Below are 16,137 nucleotides of genomic sequence, written 5' to 3'. Positions count from 1 at the left end.
CCCCAGCGGGACGGCTGTTGTCTTTTTTTCCCATGGAAGGAATCAAGGGGGTGAAGTGCGGTGGGGGGGCGTGTCAGCCCCTGTCCCTGCTGGCACAGCTTTGGGCAGCTGGGCCATGGGCTACCCTGTCATAGCGAGCAGCGATCCACATGAACAGGAGGCCCGTGGCAGCCTGGATGCCGGCCAGCAGGAAGAAGTACCGGTCCATCTGGCAGTTGTTGATGTTCCCTGGGGAAAAGGGAGGATGATGGCATTGGGGACAGGCAGGGCTCCCTTGGAGCTGGCAGCTGAAGCAGTGTGGCCAGCAGGTGGGATCTGAAGACCCTGGGCACATAACATCGGGCCGCCCTGGGCCTAGCTATTCTTTCTGGGGCTTCAGACACAAATACCACAGGAAAAGGTGGCCCCTCAACTGGGATGGCAGAGTGCCAGATGCAGGAAGGAAGCTTGGAGGCCCACTGAGTTCCATGCTTCCTCACTGACAGTTGAGGAAACTGAGGCCCCCAGGAGGAGGGGACCACACTGTGGGCAATGGCCCAGCTTCAGCAAGAACCCTGTTCTCTGAGTCCAGCTTGCTCCTACATTCTGCTGGGGGTCTAAGCACTTAGCAATTGCCAACTCCCTCCACCTATGTCCCACTCCCAGGGAGGCCCCCACTCACCGTGGTCCTTGGGGCAGTATAACCAGCCCCCCGGCAGTGACAGCAGAGCCTCCACGCTGGAGCCCAACAGTGAGCCCACCCCCGACAGGAAGAAGAAGATGCCCATGATGGCTCCCTGCATGGAGCGCGGGGCTTCAGAGTAGGCGAACTCCAGCCCTGCAGAGAGAGGAGAGGGATGACCAAAGGGGCCCAGGCCCCTGCCACTGGGAACCACCCCCAGCCAGCCTCCGCCCTGGCTTTCCCTGACCTGTCGCCTGTGTTCTGCTCATCCACCCCATGGATGACCCTCACATTGTCCCAAGAGCCTCGGCTCCCCTCCTCCCCCATCTCCCTGCCATCTTCACCTTCCCTGTCCCCTGTCCTTTCTGCCCACCTTCAGTGTCATCCCCAAATCATTTTGATTCAACCTCAGAAACATCCTCTCAGTGTTAGCCCTCTATTCCCTCTGTCCTGGGCCAAATCCGAGCCCCAGTCCCTTCCTGCCAGGCCTCTGCCCATCTCCCCTCCTCCTCCCAGTTCAGCCAGTTGTCTAAAATAGAGAATGGGGTCCTTTCCCTTGGGGAGTGGCTGCTGCCCTTGGGAAAAGTCTCAACATCCAAGCTCAACCCACAAGGACCTCCCTGCGCCTCCAGCCTTTCCCCACCCCCCACTCTCCGTGCAAGGCCTGGCTTTCTGCCTCTGCTGTTCGATCCTGCGGGAGCCTGGCTGCCACCCACTGAGTTCTGTCCCCTCTCCACCCTGCCCCAGGGCTTCCCCAGCACACTGTAGTCACTTCCACAGCTCTCCACTGGGTTTATTGTTCAGGAGACTTGTTTCGATCCCCATCAGTGAGTCCCACCCAGCCTTCCCCTGTGTCTGCAGCTGAGTAGCCCCTGCTATTGGCTCGTTGAAGAGCCCAGCCCAGCCCTATAGCTCTCGTCTCACAGACCAGCCCAGGGAGGCAGGCAGGTAAATGCATTATTACCACACAGCAACCTGTGTGCTGTGACAGAGACAGAGATGACAAGGGAGGGACAGGGAGGACCCCCTCTGCCCCAGGGGCACCTTGGAGAGGGCCTCGTGGAGGAGATGGCATTTAGGCTCCAAACTGAAGGGGAAACAGGAGTTCACTTTCAATCTGAGGCAGAGGGAAGAGCAAGGGCAAAGACATGCAGTGTGGGAACGCGGCAGCGGGGGACATGTGGAAAGTTGGCATGGGAAGTGTCTTGTTCACCTCCAGGTCCCCAGTACCTACCACAGTGCCTGGCACAAACTAGGTGCTAATAAATGCCCGCCGGGTACATGCAGCCACACTTGGAAAATCCTGCCTCCTCCGTACAGATGGGCTCTGGAGGCTGTGCCCGTGACACCTCCGACTTCGAGGCTCCCCCAGGCAGAGCCCATCACTGGTGCAAGAGCAGGAGAGGGGTCCAGCATACCTGGGATGCTGGCAAAAATCTCACTGATCCCGATGAGCAGGTACTGGGGGATCTGCCACCAGATGGACAGAGGTGCTGCATAGTACACGTCCTCCCCGATCTGCTGGGATATCGTCTGGTTGTGATGAATGTATTCTAAACGCCTCATCTCCAGGAATCCTGGTGGGGGAGAGAGGGTGACTACAGCCAGGTCCACTCCGGGCAGCTTAGCCCATGGCAGAGCTTGGCATATGGAAGGGTTCACTAAGTAGCCAAGGACTGACTGGGCAGCAGGAAAGGAAAAGAATACTGGACTAGGGTGTATGTGTGTCAAGATTTGGGTTCTAACACTTCCCTTTTTGCCTTGCCTGCTAGGAAGCTCAGAGCTAGGTTTTACACTCACTAACACAAACAACGTTCATTAATTGAGAGCCTGTTGCATGCTAGGCATTCTTGCAAATGAAGAAAGAGAAATTCAGGCTAAGCAAGCAGCCCAGAGTCGCACAGCTGATAAGTAATGGGGGCAGGATTTGAGCCCCAGTGAGTCTGGTTTCACAGCTGGCCCACATTTCATGCTATCACATGACTCCTCTACTGCAGCACCAAGTATTGCAGTCAGGGTTCTAACCTGGCGTTCAAGTTCATCTTACCTCCTTCCCCTTCACTGCTTAGGAGACAGCTGTGCTCAGGTGGAGTAAAGACAGGATGTGGGGTTAGGTGACTGGCGTTCCAACCCTGGCCCTGCCACTGACTAACTGCGTAACCGTGGGATAATCACTGCACCTCGCTGAGACCCAGTTGGAATAAAAATCCCAGTATTACTGTGAGGATGAAATAGGACAAAATGCATTAAAGCACACAGCTTACAAAGAGCCTAGTTTGGTTTTCGTCCTTGCAACACAGTACTGTTTGCCCATTCCTCCGGCTCCGACTCGTGATCCAGGCATGGCGCTGGGTGCTTTCCAGGCTCGTTCTGCTTAATCTGCACAGCACTCCTGCTAGACTACAGTCCGTGTGGGCGGAGCCTGGGCCCTGCACCAGGGCTACAGGAACCACTCTCTCTGTTTTAAAGATGAGGCTCAGAGACTCCAAGAAACTTCAGGATCATTAAGTGACGAAGTGAAAAGGCCTGAGGCTGGTGCAACAGCATGAAAGGCAGCTTAGACAGACTCGGCTTCCCGCCACCATGGACGCGTAGGTAGACACAGTGCCCCTCGCACAACCAAAAGAAGGACAACAACAACTTAAAACCAAAAACCAACCAGAACTGACAGAAAATCGAACTGTATGGAAGTTCAACAACCAAGGAGATAAAGAAGAAACATTCATCCAGACTGGTAGGAGGGGCGGAGATGGGCAACCGGGCAGAGAGGACTCGCAGCAAGGTGGCGGCTGGTGGACCCAGCGAGGTGGCAGATTGTGGAGCGGGGCAGGCCAGGCTGCAGCTGGCAGATCCCGCAGCCCCACATTCGCGCATAGATAAACCGGGAGGAACGGCAGGGGAGCGAAGCAGACCGCACAACCCAGGGCTCCAGCACGGGGAAATAAAGCCTCAAACCTCTGATTGAAAACACCTGTGGGGGTTGAGGCAGCTGCAGGAGAAACTCCCAGCCTCACAGGAGAGTTCATTGGAGAGACCCACAGGGTCCTGGAGCATGCACAAGCCCACCCACTCAGGAATCAGCACTAGAGGGGCCCAGTTTGATTGTGGGTAGTGGAGGGAGTGACTGAAATCCACCAGAGACTGGAGCAAGTGCAATTGCTCCCTATCGGCCCCCAGCCCCATGTGCAGTGTCACAGTGCAGTGACCAGCATTACCCAGCCCTGGTGAACACCTAAGGCTCCGCCCCTTTATGTAATAAGCACGCCAAGACAAAAAAAAATGGCCCAAATGAAAGAACAGATCAAACCTCCAGAAAAATACAACTAAGCAACAAAGAGATAGCCAACCTATCAGATGCACAGTTCAAAACACTGGTAATCAGAAAGCTCACAGAATTGGTTGAATTTGGTCGCAAATTAGATGAAAAAATGAAGGCTATGCTAAGAGAAACAAAGGAAAATGTACAGGGAACCAATAGTGATGGGAAGGAAACTGGGACTCAAATCAATGGTGTGGACCAGAAGGAAGAAAGAAACATCCAACCAGAAAAGAATGAAGAAACAAGAATTCAAAAAAATGAGGGGAGGCTTAGGAACCTCCAGGAAATCTTTAAACGTTCCAACATCCGAATTATAGGAGTAGCAGAAGGAGAAGAGGAAGAACAAAAAATTGAAAACTTATTTGAACAAATAATGAAGGAGAACTTCCCCAAGCTGGCAAAGAAAATAGACTTCCAGGAAGTCCAGGAAGCTCAAAGTCCCAAAGAAGCTGGACCCAAGGAGGAACACACCAAGGCACATCATAATTACATTACCCCAGATTAAACAGAAGGAGAGAATCTTAGAAGCAGCAAGCCAAAAGGACACAGTTACCTACAAAGGAGTTCCCATAAGACTGTCAGCTGATTTTTCCAAAGAGACCTTACAGGCCAGAAGAGGCTGGCAAGAAGCATTCAAAGTCATGAAAGGCAAGGACCTACATCCAAGATTGCTCTATCCAGCAAAGCTATCATTTAGAATGGAAGGGCAGATAAAGTGCTTCTCAGATAAGGTCAAGTTAAAGGAGTTCATCATCACCAAACCCTTATTATATGAAATGTTAAAGGGATTTATCTAAGAAAAAGAAGATAAAAAATATGAACAGTAAAAAACAACCACACCTAAAACAAAAACAAAAGCAAACTAAGCAAACAACTAGAACAGGAACAGAACCACAGAAATGGAGATCACATGGAGGGTTATCAACAGGGGAGTGGGAGGGGGAGAGAGGGGGGAAAGGTACAGAGAATAAGTAGCATAAATGATAGGTGGAAAATAGACAGGGGGAGGGTAAGAATAGTGTAGGAAATGTAGAAGCCAAAGAACTTATAAGTATGACCCATGGACATGAACTATAGGGGGGGAATATGGGAGGGAGGGGGTGGGCAGGATGGAGTGTAGTGAAGGGGGGAAATGGGAAAACTGTAATAGCATAATCAATAAATATATTTAAAAAATAAAATTAAATTAAAAAAGAAAGAAAGAAAGAAAGGCAGCTTAAACCAAGCTCCTTTTTTTTTTTTTTTTACAAGTGGCTTCAAATTCTTTTGATGTGGAAGAAGGAAGAGCATAAATAGTTTTTAAAAGAAAAGCTCCCATATGCTACTAAGAGACTGTGTGTCTTTGGAAAATTCACTCAGCACATTTATTTAATGCCCAGATGCATTATTCATAGCAGGGAATGAAAAATCCCTGCCCCCTGGGAGCTTACATCCCACTGGTGAAACTATGTTTTTCTCTCTTGGTCCGAGTTTCCTCATCTGTCATATGTGGGGGGACTGGACTCAGTGAGGAAAGCCTGCTTCAGCTCACACCTTCTGGGAAGGCAAGACTGGCACCCACAGGTGGAGGGTGTACTTGGCCCAGGCCCCCGGCTCCAGCAGCGGCCACAGTGGAGCTGGCATCCCCCTGCCCCCAGACTAAGCCAGCCACCCTTCCACTCCCCTCCACTCAGGCCCGCACACCTGCCACAATGACGGAGGCAAAACCAAAGAACATCCCCAGGGCCATCTTCTGCAGAGCCGAGGGAAGCAGCTTGCACCTCAGCAGCAAAGGGTCAAGCAAGTGGTCCTTCACTGGCACCAGGATCAGCACCACCACGACGTTGGCCAGGAGGAGCCAGGCCTCCGGGATCTGGGCAAGAGGGAGCCAGAGAGGCAGGCTAGCAGGGCGGAAGGAGCTCTGTGCGGGCCCAGAAGGCACACTCCTCAGCTGTGTAATTGGGCGGGGGGGTGGGGGGGGAATCACAAATGGTAAATAGGTTCCTCTAACTTCCATCCATTGGTGGCAGCTGCCTGGAACATGTGCGGGCTCAGCATAAAGAATGTCATGATTGATAGTGAAGTTGGCCATGGGCCACAAAGGGAGGTAGGGTGGCCGATATGCCATTCATCTCCCAGCTCTGAAGATCTTTGATTTTATGAGCCTCTGAAATGCCAGGAAACTGCTTTGGAAAGTCCTGGTAAAAGGCACGGGTCTCAGAGAAGCACAAGACAAGGCAGAGTGAGGAGGGCGCACCTGACCTGAAGGCCCGGGGTCAACCACCCGCTACCACCCGCTCTGAGCAGCAGTGGGTGGGAGAGAAGCTGGCCCGAATTCCTCTGAGCAGTTGAGCATCTCGGCAGGGTGGCTGGGCTGAGGCACAAGTCTGCCCACCCTCCAGGTGCCTTTCCTGTGCCCCGAGGACACCCTGCCATTGGGCAAGGGGAGTGTAGAGGCAGCTTCATCTCTGCCTCTTCTTCTAGGAGGAAGCCCCCAGCCTGGCTTGAACTGGGGGGCTGACCACGCCAGTTATCTCTCACCTTATAGCCACTGTTCTGGGCTCCCAGAGCCACAGAGCTGTTGCCAGGATAGTCTGGGAAAATGTTCGGGATGTGGAGGTGAAGACCTTGTAGGACATATGTGGATTGCATCTGCCAAGAGAGATGGAGGTGAAGCTGGAATAGAGCTGGCCTCCTCGCCTCCAGCCCCAGGACTCCCCAGCTTCTAGGCAGGCATTTCTCAGCAGTAGCACAGGGCAGCTGGGCAGCTGTCCCCTCCCCAGCCTCAGGGGGAAAGTGACTGCCACGGTCTCCTTGTTCCTGTGAAGCAGACTTGGCCAGGGAGCTTCCTTCACTCTGCTTCCGGCCTGCAAGTTGGGCACTTTAAAGTGCAGGCGACTTTATTCCAGAGCTGGGCACAGCTGGTGGGACTCACACCGCGTCTCCAGGGCCTGGCCCAGAGCAGGCGTGGATAAATGCTTGTTGACATGGGGAAAATAATGACATAGCTGTCCCCGCGGGGGCTGCTTATCCGACACCAAGGTCAGGCTGAGTCCCACAGGTTGCCGCAGCCAGGAAACGTGCAGGCACTGACCCGCTGAAATGCTCTGCACCTGGCCCCTCCAGATGCTGCAATGGAAGGGCGTGCAGGAGAGTCCCACAGAGGGGCTGGGGCCGGGGGCGGGCACTTGGGCTGCACCAGGCAGCAGCTATTTATCAACTGGTGTGGAAGGATGTCAATATTCTTTTTTTTTATTATTGTATTTTTTCCCATTACAGTTTATCCCCCACCCCCATCCCTCTTCCACCCCCACCCACCAGGATGTTAACATTCTGACAAGCGGGAATCAGCCATGGGCACACGCACATGCCGTGTCCCTGTCCCATCACGGAGGACACCCTCTACCTCTCTGCTATTACCCCCAAGTAGCAGGCTGGCCCCGCATGACTTCCATCTCCTGAAGCTTGAAATAAACTTCCTGTGGAGGGCATATGGAAGGCAATGACCTTGTGGTCTGGGGATTAGGGGCTGAGGTTAGGCTGCTACCAGTCTACACACACACACACACACACACACACACACACGCACGCTCGAGCTCACGTGCAGACAGACACCTGCTCATCTTCCCCCTGGGGAGGGCTGGGACGCAGTGGTTCTCAAACCCAGCTGAGTATCAGCGTCGTCTGAGAAGCTGATCACACCAGACACAGCCCCTAGCAGTCCTATTTCAGTTGTCTGGGGAGAGCCTTGGGAATCTTTATTTTTTAAAAGCTCCGCAGGTGCTTCCCAGGCACAGCCAGGTGGGGAACCACAGTTACACAGTACTCAGTGCTCTGAGCTGGCCCCCAACTTGCTGTGGGGTCTTGGTCCACCATCAGACCTTCTCTGGGCCCCTGTTGCCACATTCTGAAACCCCGAATGCTGCAGAGCTCTGCAGCCTCTCGTTTTGAGGCTGCAGAACCTCGTTTTGTCTGAGCCTCTCGTTTTCCACGCGAGGGAACAGAGGCCCGGAGAGGCGGGCCTTGAGTCACGGGGCCTCGGCCCTGTGTCCAGAGCTCCTCATGTTCTACCACCCACGGATGTTTAACTACAGGGGTGGCCTTGTGCCTAGCCCATGCCAGCTGGGCCGTTCGTGAACCCCTTCCCCTTTCCACATGCCCTGGGCTTCCATGGTGAGAGACAAAAACGGCGAGGGGGCTAGGGAGCCAGTTGCCCCAGAGCGAAAGGGCAGGGGTGCTCACCTGGAAGTACACCATCCAGTAGGGCACCAGGGTCACCAGGACCGGCAAGATCTTCACCAGCACCCGGAAGTTGGCGATGTCTTCCTGGGGGGAAGGGCCAGGCCAGGGAGTCTGCTGGTTGGGCAGCAGTTGGGCACCTTGAGGGTCCCTGTGGGACAGCAGATAAAATGGCAGCTATCGTCACCATGGTTACTGTTTTCCCCTCCACCATTCTCTCCTGATTTAGTCCCACGGCCCGATAGTCAGTCATCACAGCCATCATCTCCGACACCAGCCCCACCTGCTGTCCCCCGTCAGGACCACCTTCCCCATCCTCTCCATCATCACCACTGCCCGTGTCCTCCCCTTCCTCGCCATTAGGAATGGGGTCACTGTTATATCGTCATTTTTTTTCAGTGCTGGCACTGCTGTTGTCAATGTGATCACTTCCTTTGTAGCAAAGGTGGCTGGTCAAGACCCATTCCGCCCTACAGCTGCGGCCCCTTGGGTCCTGAAGGAAGTTAAGACCAGAGATTGTGGCGCGCAGTCTTGGGGGACTTTTTGTCTTGTAGCATCAATCTGCCATGGGAACCGAGGATGTCCCAGTCCACGCCTGACTCGGAGAGAGAGGCTGTCACAGATCTGATATGCCAAAACTCCCCCTCCCCTTGCTGTCTCCAAGTCCATCCTCCTGAACTTGACAGCCCTCTCCCCACATGACAAAGAGGCAGGGAGTGAAGGGAACATTCCGGGAGACAGGAGAGATCAACCACTCTGCAGCTTTTACCATCTACCCTTTGCTGTCAGAAGTCTCTGCTCAAGAGCCTTGCCTCACTGAGATTCTTAAAAAGGGGCGATAGCACTGTGGTCATTTCCAAGGGTGTCTGCCATCGGCTCCTCCCCTCCCAGTGCGACATGCCACTCTGCCAATGGGTGGGGTTTATTCTCCTTGCCCTTGAGTCTGGGCCAACCTTGTGTCTTCACTGACCCTTGCCAACACCCCGCCTCAGAATGTTCACTCTCTCCTCTCGCAACCCAGACACTTTGCTGTGAGAAGCTCCCGCCACACCGAGAGGCCACATGAAAAGGAACCCAGGTGCTCACTGGCAGCCAACATCAACTGCCAGCCACATAAGTGAGCCACCTCGAATGTTGCAGCCCTTTCAAGTCCCCAAATGACTGCAGCCCCGGTGACATCACAAGAAGCAGAACTGCCTGGCTGACCCCAGTCACCCACAGCATTGTGAGAGATCACGGGAGGTGGTGGTTGTTTAAGCCACTGAGTTCCAGGGTGGTTTGTTTGGCAGCAAGGGATCATTAAAACACGCCCCGCAGCAGTGCACGAGGCTGGGGAAAGCGTGCCGCGCCCCTTTCCCTTCTAGATCCCACTGGCAGGCGCTGTAACTGCCTTCAGGGTCCAGAGCCGGCTTTGCCTAACAGAAGGCGTTGCTGAACTGAGGGAGGAGAGAGGCAGAAGGAAGCCATCGTACAAGGGCCAAGCGCAACAGCATTCGGGCCTTCCTCCCTTCTTTGCCAGCTAATGGCTGAGGAGCCAGTTTGGCTGACTTATTAGACTTCCTTACACTCCATATCAGGGAAGTGTAGAATTATTTACATCGCATCCCAACAACACTCACTGGTACCTTCGTCTCCATCATCGCCACCTCTACTGCCATCGTTATCGACACTGACAGGGTTTATCTTCACGGTTGCTACTGACACCATCATCCCTACCTTTATCACCACCATCGCTGTCAAGACCATTAACATCCTCATAGTTTCTACAGTTAGCCCATCGCCTATCCCAGCACCTTGACCTCCACCGCCAACCTCAGTCACAGTGGGCAGCTCCGGCGCACCTGAGATCACGTCATGCTAAAGGGCTGCCAGCATGCCTTCCAGCTGGGCAGTGACTGCCCAGGAGAAGCAGGCGCTTGTCCAGGCTCGGCGGCCCCCTTCACCCAGAGCGCTCTCCTTACCTGGCGGAGGGTTGGCACCACAACCGGGGACAGCAGTTTTGGAGAGCAAGTTTCAGCATGGAGGACACTTGGCTGCCTGTGGGGGGCTTGGTGATGAAGACGGGGGTGGCGAAGAGGAAGACGAAGAAGGCCAGGCCCACGCAGCCCATGGGGATGCTGTAGCCCACCAGGAAGCTGATGTTCTGTTGGATGAAGGCCACCACCAGCAGCGAAAGCACAGCACCCACGTTGATGCTCCAATAAAACCAGTTGAAGAAGCGGCGGCTGGCATGGCGGCCAAGGTCCATCACCTGACAGGCAGGGGTGAGAGTGAGGGCCAAGCGGGGCCAGGGGCACCCTGCCATGGCATATTCTCTGTACCTGAGCCCCTCTCCCACAGAGACACTTGTTGGGTCCACAGGTGGGCATTCCGGCACTTTCCTAGTCCACGATCACTAAATGGATGCTCAGTAAATATTTGTTGAATGAATGGATAAGCCCTTTTCTTGGGAGTCACTTGTTAATGATCAGGACATTGGGCACAGCTGTTTTTTCATGCCTGGGACGCATGTTGCTTTTTTATTGCCACCAAGTAGTGCACAGAACAGATGTATCTGATGCCACTGTGTTCATTTCTCGTTGATTTATCCCTTTGTCCCTGACTGAGCAACCTACAATATGCATCACCTTTATAATCATAAAGAGGCCAATAAAGATCTCAGGTTTGTTCCACATGATTAAATGTGATGTATGCTTATTACAGAAAGAACAGTCAGAGGTCTAAATGAGAATTTCCTCCACGGTTTGGAGGTGCAAACGGCTTTCCATTGTGGCTCATCCCTTCACCCTGCCTTGCTTCCCCCTGACATACGCCCAATCAAACAAGGCTGGCATAACCAGGGAAAGCAGAGGTGGCCCCAGACACAGCCCCAGGGGCGGGAGGAAAACAAAATTCAGGCCCGCAGCAAGGGCAGAGCAGCTGAAAATCTTTATGCAGGATTTGAATCAATCTGCACCAGTCAGGCCCCAGGCCCCCTTCCAGTCTGCTGGCTCGGGTCAGCTGTACTGGCTGCCCCACCCTCCCAGACCCTGGTCCCAGATTCTGACTGGGCAGGCCTGGGGAAAGGCCTGGGCATCAGCATTCCTTAAAACAAAACACAGTAAGGACTAGAGGTCACTTCTCTGGATAAACGATTCTGTGCACTGTTAAAGCCCTCGCCCTGTCCATGACCCTCCCATCTCAGACACCATCGCTCTCCTTCTGCCCAGAGACACATCTTTCCAACAGCTAAGCTTTCGTCAAGCTTTCCTTTCAGTAGTTGCATTGGAGGAAAAGGCACGTATCTCCTTCCTTTTCCAAAGGTGAAACGATAATCCATAGAGTACAGCATTTACAACTGTACTCCCTCGGGGACTTTGAGGGGTCTTCTTGGCGATGGAGGGGGACAGGCATGTCCCCCACAGTGAGAATCTGTGCTGTAGACTTTTCGAGCAGAAAATTGAATAAGAACAGCCACTTCCGTTTCTTAATTGGATGTAAATGGATATGACAATTGCGACTCTAAGGGGAAGACCAGGCAGCCGATTCAGGATATAAATGAGCACTTTGTCGAGAATGATAGATGGCCCCTTCTGAAACCGCGGTGTGTTAAACATGCAGATCTGGGGATAGATGGCTGCCAGATGGTGCCGAGCCCTCCCACCCCCCACATGACAGCCCCCTGAATTCACAGCAGCCCTTCCCCGCTCCGCTGCACCCATGCTTGTGACTCCCATCCACTGCAGCCAGAGCCATTTTAAAGAATGCAAATCCAAGGACGTCCATCCCGCCTCGGATCGCTTCAGCTTTCCCGAACTGTCCTAGAGGTCAGGACCCTTGTGCCGCCCAAAGTCCACGCCCAGTAAATGGGAGGATGCACAGGAGCTGTCGTCAGTGTTGATGCCCCTGAAGATTCTGCCTGGTAGCCTGGAGTCCTGGAGACCAGTTCTGCCACCAGGAGGGAGGAGGGAGAGTCAGGAGGCCCTCGGGAGGTCAGCAAAGTCAAGAGCACAGGTTAAAGACAGCTGAGGGTGGAGTGGGATGTCAATGAAAGAGTAGAGGTAAGGGCCCTGGTTGGTGTGGCTCAGTGGATTGAGCACCGGCCTGCAAATCAAAGGGTCGCCAGTGAGACTCCCAGTCTCAGGCCCATGCCTGGGTTGCAGGCCAGGTGCCTAGTAGGGGGAATGTGGGAGGCAACCACACATGGATGTTTCTCTCCCTCTCTCTCTCTCCCTCCCCCTCTCTACAAAATAAAAAATATATATACTTAAAAAAAAAGGAAGGAGTAGGTAAGGGAAGACGAGAGATTCCTACTGGCAGATGGTGGGATCAGATGGTGGGGTCTCCTGACCTGAAGGAAGGCCGACAGTGGCTAGCAAATGGACAGGGCTGCCCTGGGGGCACCGAGTCCCCCACCATCAAAGGAAGAATCCCGCAGGCTCACAAGTGACTCCTTACAACTGTACTCCCTCGGAGACTTTGAGGGGTCTTCTTGGCGATGGACACGGAACTGTGTTGGGTGCTGGGTCGTGGATGCCAGCTGGATGCAATGATTCCTTTTTTAAAAAGCCCCTTTTATGATTGGAAAACACACAACTGAAGAGCATTTGTAAAACTGGGACCATCAGGAAAAAAGTACAGTTAGCTTGGTGATTATACACACTACTGTTACAATTTTCTTTGCCAGGCTGTTCCCTTTAGTTGGCACTGATTCTTTTCACCTGGTTGTAATCACATTTTTTTTTTTACAGATTTTATTTGTTTATTTTTAAAGAGGGGAAGGGAGGGAAAGAAACATCAATGTGCGGTTGTCTCTCGTGGGCCCCTTACCGGGGACCTGGCCTGCAGTCCAGGCACGTGCCCTGACTAGGAATCGAACCAGCGACCCTTTGGTTCGCAGGCTGGCACTCAATCCGCTGAGCCACAGCAGCCAGGCTGTAATCATATTCTGTACACAGTTCTGCATCTGCTTTTGCTCACTGACACCGTGCGTAGTTGTTTTAATCATGCCAGATCATTTTTAATTGTTGTCTATTATCCCACTGAGTAGAGCTACTAACATAACTGTGTCGTTTGGCACCTACTCATTCATTTAGCAAATAATTACTGAATGCCTCCTATGTGCCATGCTCTGTCCAGAGGGTCCAGAGAAAGGCTCCGTCTGAGGTTAAGATATTCGCCCAAATGCCCCTGGCTAGTGAGTGGCAGAGCTGGGATCTGAACAGGCAGCCTGTCTCAGCCTCTGGCACAGGTGGTCGGAAGAGGCTTGCTCTGGCCTGAGTCCCCAGACCCCTGTAACACATAAAGATGGGGCTCAGGGTGAGGCCTGGCTCCCTGGCTTGCTCTCTCTGTGATCTTGGGCAGGGTGATTAATGTTCTGAAACCTTACTGTCCTCATCTGTAAAACGGACTTAGTAGTACCACCTATTTCCTGGGTCGTTAAGAGCATTACATGAGTTAAAACATTGGGAATTACTATTGTCGTCGTATTGTTGTTCGAGTGAGCATCCCCTTGTACTTTCAAATAAGGAAACGAGGCCCGGAGAGGGAAGTGGTTTGCCCTAGGGCACCCCGGGAGCCAGAGCCTCCTGACTCCTGGGTCTCGGCCTACGTCCCTCATTTTCCATCCGCACTCCCGCGCAGAGAGGGCGGCCCACATGCCACTCACCTGGTCGGCCCCGAAGGAGGTGAGGTTGCTCCTGACGGAGCTGGCGGCCAGGGCGAGCAACAGTAGGCCGATGTAGAGGGTGGGCGCGCAGTAGGGGGAGTGCCAGGGGCGCGAGCAGCCGTGTGACGGGCAGGCGGGCGACAGCGGAGACTCGGGCAGCTCCCCGCAGAAGGAGCGGCGGCCATCGGGGATGGCGGTGGCGGGCAGCAGGCTGGAGGCCACCAGGTAGAGCAGCAGGCTGAGGGCGATGGCGCGGAAGCGGCCCAGGTACACGTCGGCCAGCCAGCCGCCGACGGGCGCGAGCAGGTAGGAGGCGCCCAGGAAGACGAGCGCGGCGCGCGACGCCTGCCCGCCGTCCCACTGGAAGTTCGCGCTGTTGAGGTAGAGCACGAGGTTGCCCGCGACGCCGAAGAAGGCGGCGCGCTCCAGCATCTGCACCAGCAGCACCGCGGCCGCCGCCCCCCGCCGCCACCGCCGGGGTCCCCGCGGCGTGCGCTCCAGCAGCGGCCGGCGCTCCCCGGGCCCGGGGGGCGCCCTCGGGGCGCGCGGCCCGGGCATCCTACCCGCTCCCGAGCCTCCACCCCTTGCTCGCGGCCCCTCTCTTGGCCTGCCTCCCAACTGGCCGCCCTCCTTTCTCACCCCGTGTGGCTCACACTCTGGGCCCCTCTTACCCCCTCTGATTCCCTGTCCCCTCTCCCTGCCTTTCTCTCTCCCCCGGGTCCCTCTTCTGCTGCCCAGGGTCTCCCTGCCCTGCCCAATTCTAAACTCTCTCCGCTCCTCCCACCCCCGAGCTCTTCCTCCTTCTCCACCCGGACTTTTTCTTCCCTTCCTCTGGTCCTCAGCAACCCCCTCTTCCTCCCTTCACTTCTCTGCCCCTCCCCTTCCTTTGCAGTTGGTCTCCCCGCTTGGTCGCTCTTTCTTCACTGGTGTCCCCTCCCCTTGTGACACCTGGCCATGCCCTGAGGAGGGGCCCTCCCACAGGGACTCCCTCAACTGACTCCTCCACTGCCTCTCTGTCCCCTGGCTCCCCTCCAGGTCCCCTCAGGTTCTCCCTCCTGGCTGGGCCTTTGTCCAGCCCTCAGCTTCTTGAGAAACCCGGGGAGTCCCTTGCTTCCCCTTTCACTGCTCCTGTGACCCGGCTGTGTCACATGGCGCCGCGGGGTGTTTAGGAGAAATGAAAGCCTGGGTCACGGTGTCCCTGCCTGCCCAGCTTTCTAAAAACATCTCTTCTCTGCCTCCTACTTCACCGCCCCCCCCCTCCCCCACCAGCCCTCCTGGAACCTGGAGGAAAACTTTCCATCTTTCACTTTCATTTCTCCCCTTCCAGTCACCACCCAAAGCTGGAATGATAGGACTGGAAAGGCCATATGGCGTGTGGTCCCACCCGCCCACTCTGCAGATGCAGAAACTGAGGCCCAGTGGAGCCGGGAGGAAGGAAGGCAGGATGACTGCTGGTTCATGGCAACTGAACCACTGCCCGGCCGCTGAGTGACAGGGGAAGCTCTGAAATGCAATTCAGATTGTGCAAATGCCACCGTGAGGAAGGAAGCAGGCATCATCAAGAAGCATGTGATGCCACACAGCGCCCCACAAACAAGTCGAGATTGAGGGGGTCATGGACCTCAGACTAAATCAAAATCGGGCTTCAGCACTCCCCTCCCCAAAGCTGTGCAGTGCCCTTGGGTTAAGAGCCAGTCCTCCCTGGAGCCTACAAGCCCAGGGAGATGTGACCCCAGCCATCCCCCAACCTCACAGCAGCCCCAGGTCCACCCAAGTCCAGCCACACTGACCTTCTTCCTGTTCCCCTCACGTGCTGAGCTCCTTTCTGCCCCAGGGCCTTTGCCTCTGCCATTTCTTCTGCCAGAACTGCTCTTCCTCCAGGTCTTTGCCTAGCTGACTTCCTCTCTTTATTTTTTTTCCTTTTTTAAAAAATGTATTTTATTGATTATACTATTACAGTTGTCCCATTTCTCCTCTTTGTTCCCCTCCACCCTGCCCACCCCCTCCCACCCACGTTCTCCCCCGCTTAGTTCAGGTCCATGGGTCATACGTACACGTTCTTTGGCTTCTACATTTCCTATACTATTCTTAGCCTCCTCTCTTTATTTATGTCTCAACTGCTATGTCTCCTCCTCACAGAGACCTTCCCTGATCATCCTGTTGCAGGAGCTGCCTGATGGGTTCTGGGCATCCTGTCTCTGCCACATTGTCCTGTTGTAACCTCTTCCGAGCACACGGTGCTCCTTCAGTGACTGGCTTATTGCCTCCCCAGTAGAAGAGAAATTCCTTCGG

At 54.5% G+C, this 16,137-nt stretch overlaps 2 protein-coding genes across 2 annotated transcripts in view; one reads left to right on the top strand and one right to left on the bottom strand.

Moving 5' to 3' along the window:
- Positions 1–2: 2 nt before the first annotated feature.
- SLC15A3 (solute carrier family 15 member 3) lies at positions 3–14,996 on the bottom strand. Its single transcript, XM_024574478.4, has 8 exons — positions 13,846–14,996; positions 10,160–10,449; positions 8,202–8,349; positions 6,501–6,611; positions 5,664–5,832; positions 2,080–2,238; positions 662–817; positions 3–228 (listed from the first exon to the last, which is right to left on the bottom strand). The coding sequence occupies exons 1-8, from the start codon at positions 14,401–14,403 to the stop codon at positions 74–76; spliced, it is 1,746 nt and encodes a 581-aa protein (XP_024430246.3). The 5' UTR covers positions 14,404–14,996; the 3' UTR covers positions 3–73.
- The window catches only part of CD6 (CD6 molecule), a 43,334-nt gene continuing 40,935 nt past the window's right edge, over positions 13,739–16,137 (top strand). The window contains exon 1 of the mRNA XM_024574267.3: positions 13,739–13,864. The gene's annotated coding sequence lies outside the window, so the exon portion shown is untranslated. The remainder of the gene's footprint in view (positions 13,865–16,137) is intronic.

Source organism: Desmodus rotundus, chromosome 5, assembly GCF_022682495.2.
Source record: "Desmodus rotundus isolate HL8 chromosome 5, HLdesRot8A.1, whole genome shotgun sequence".
Lineage (NCBI taxonomy): Eukaryota > Metazoa > Chordata > Mammalia > Chiroptera > Phyllostomidae > Desmodus > Desmodus rotundus.
Note: the sequence above shows the minus strand (reverse complement) of the source record. Positions and strands in the feature narration are given on the sequence as shown.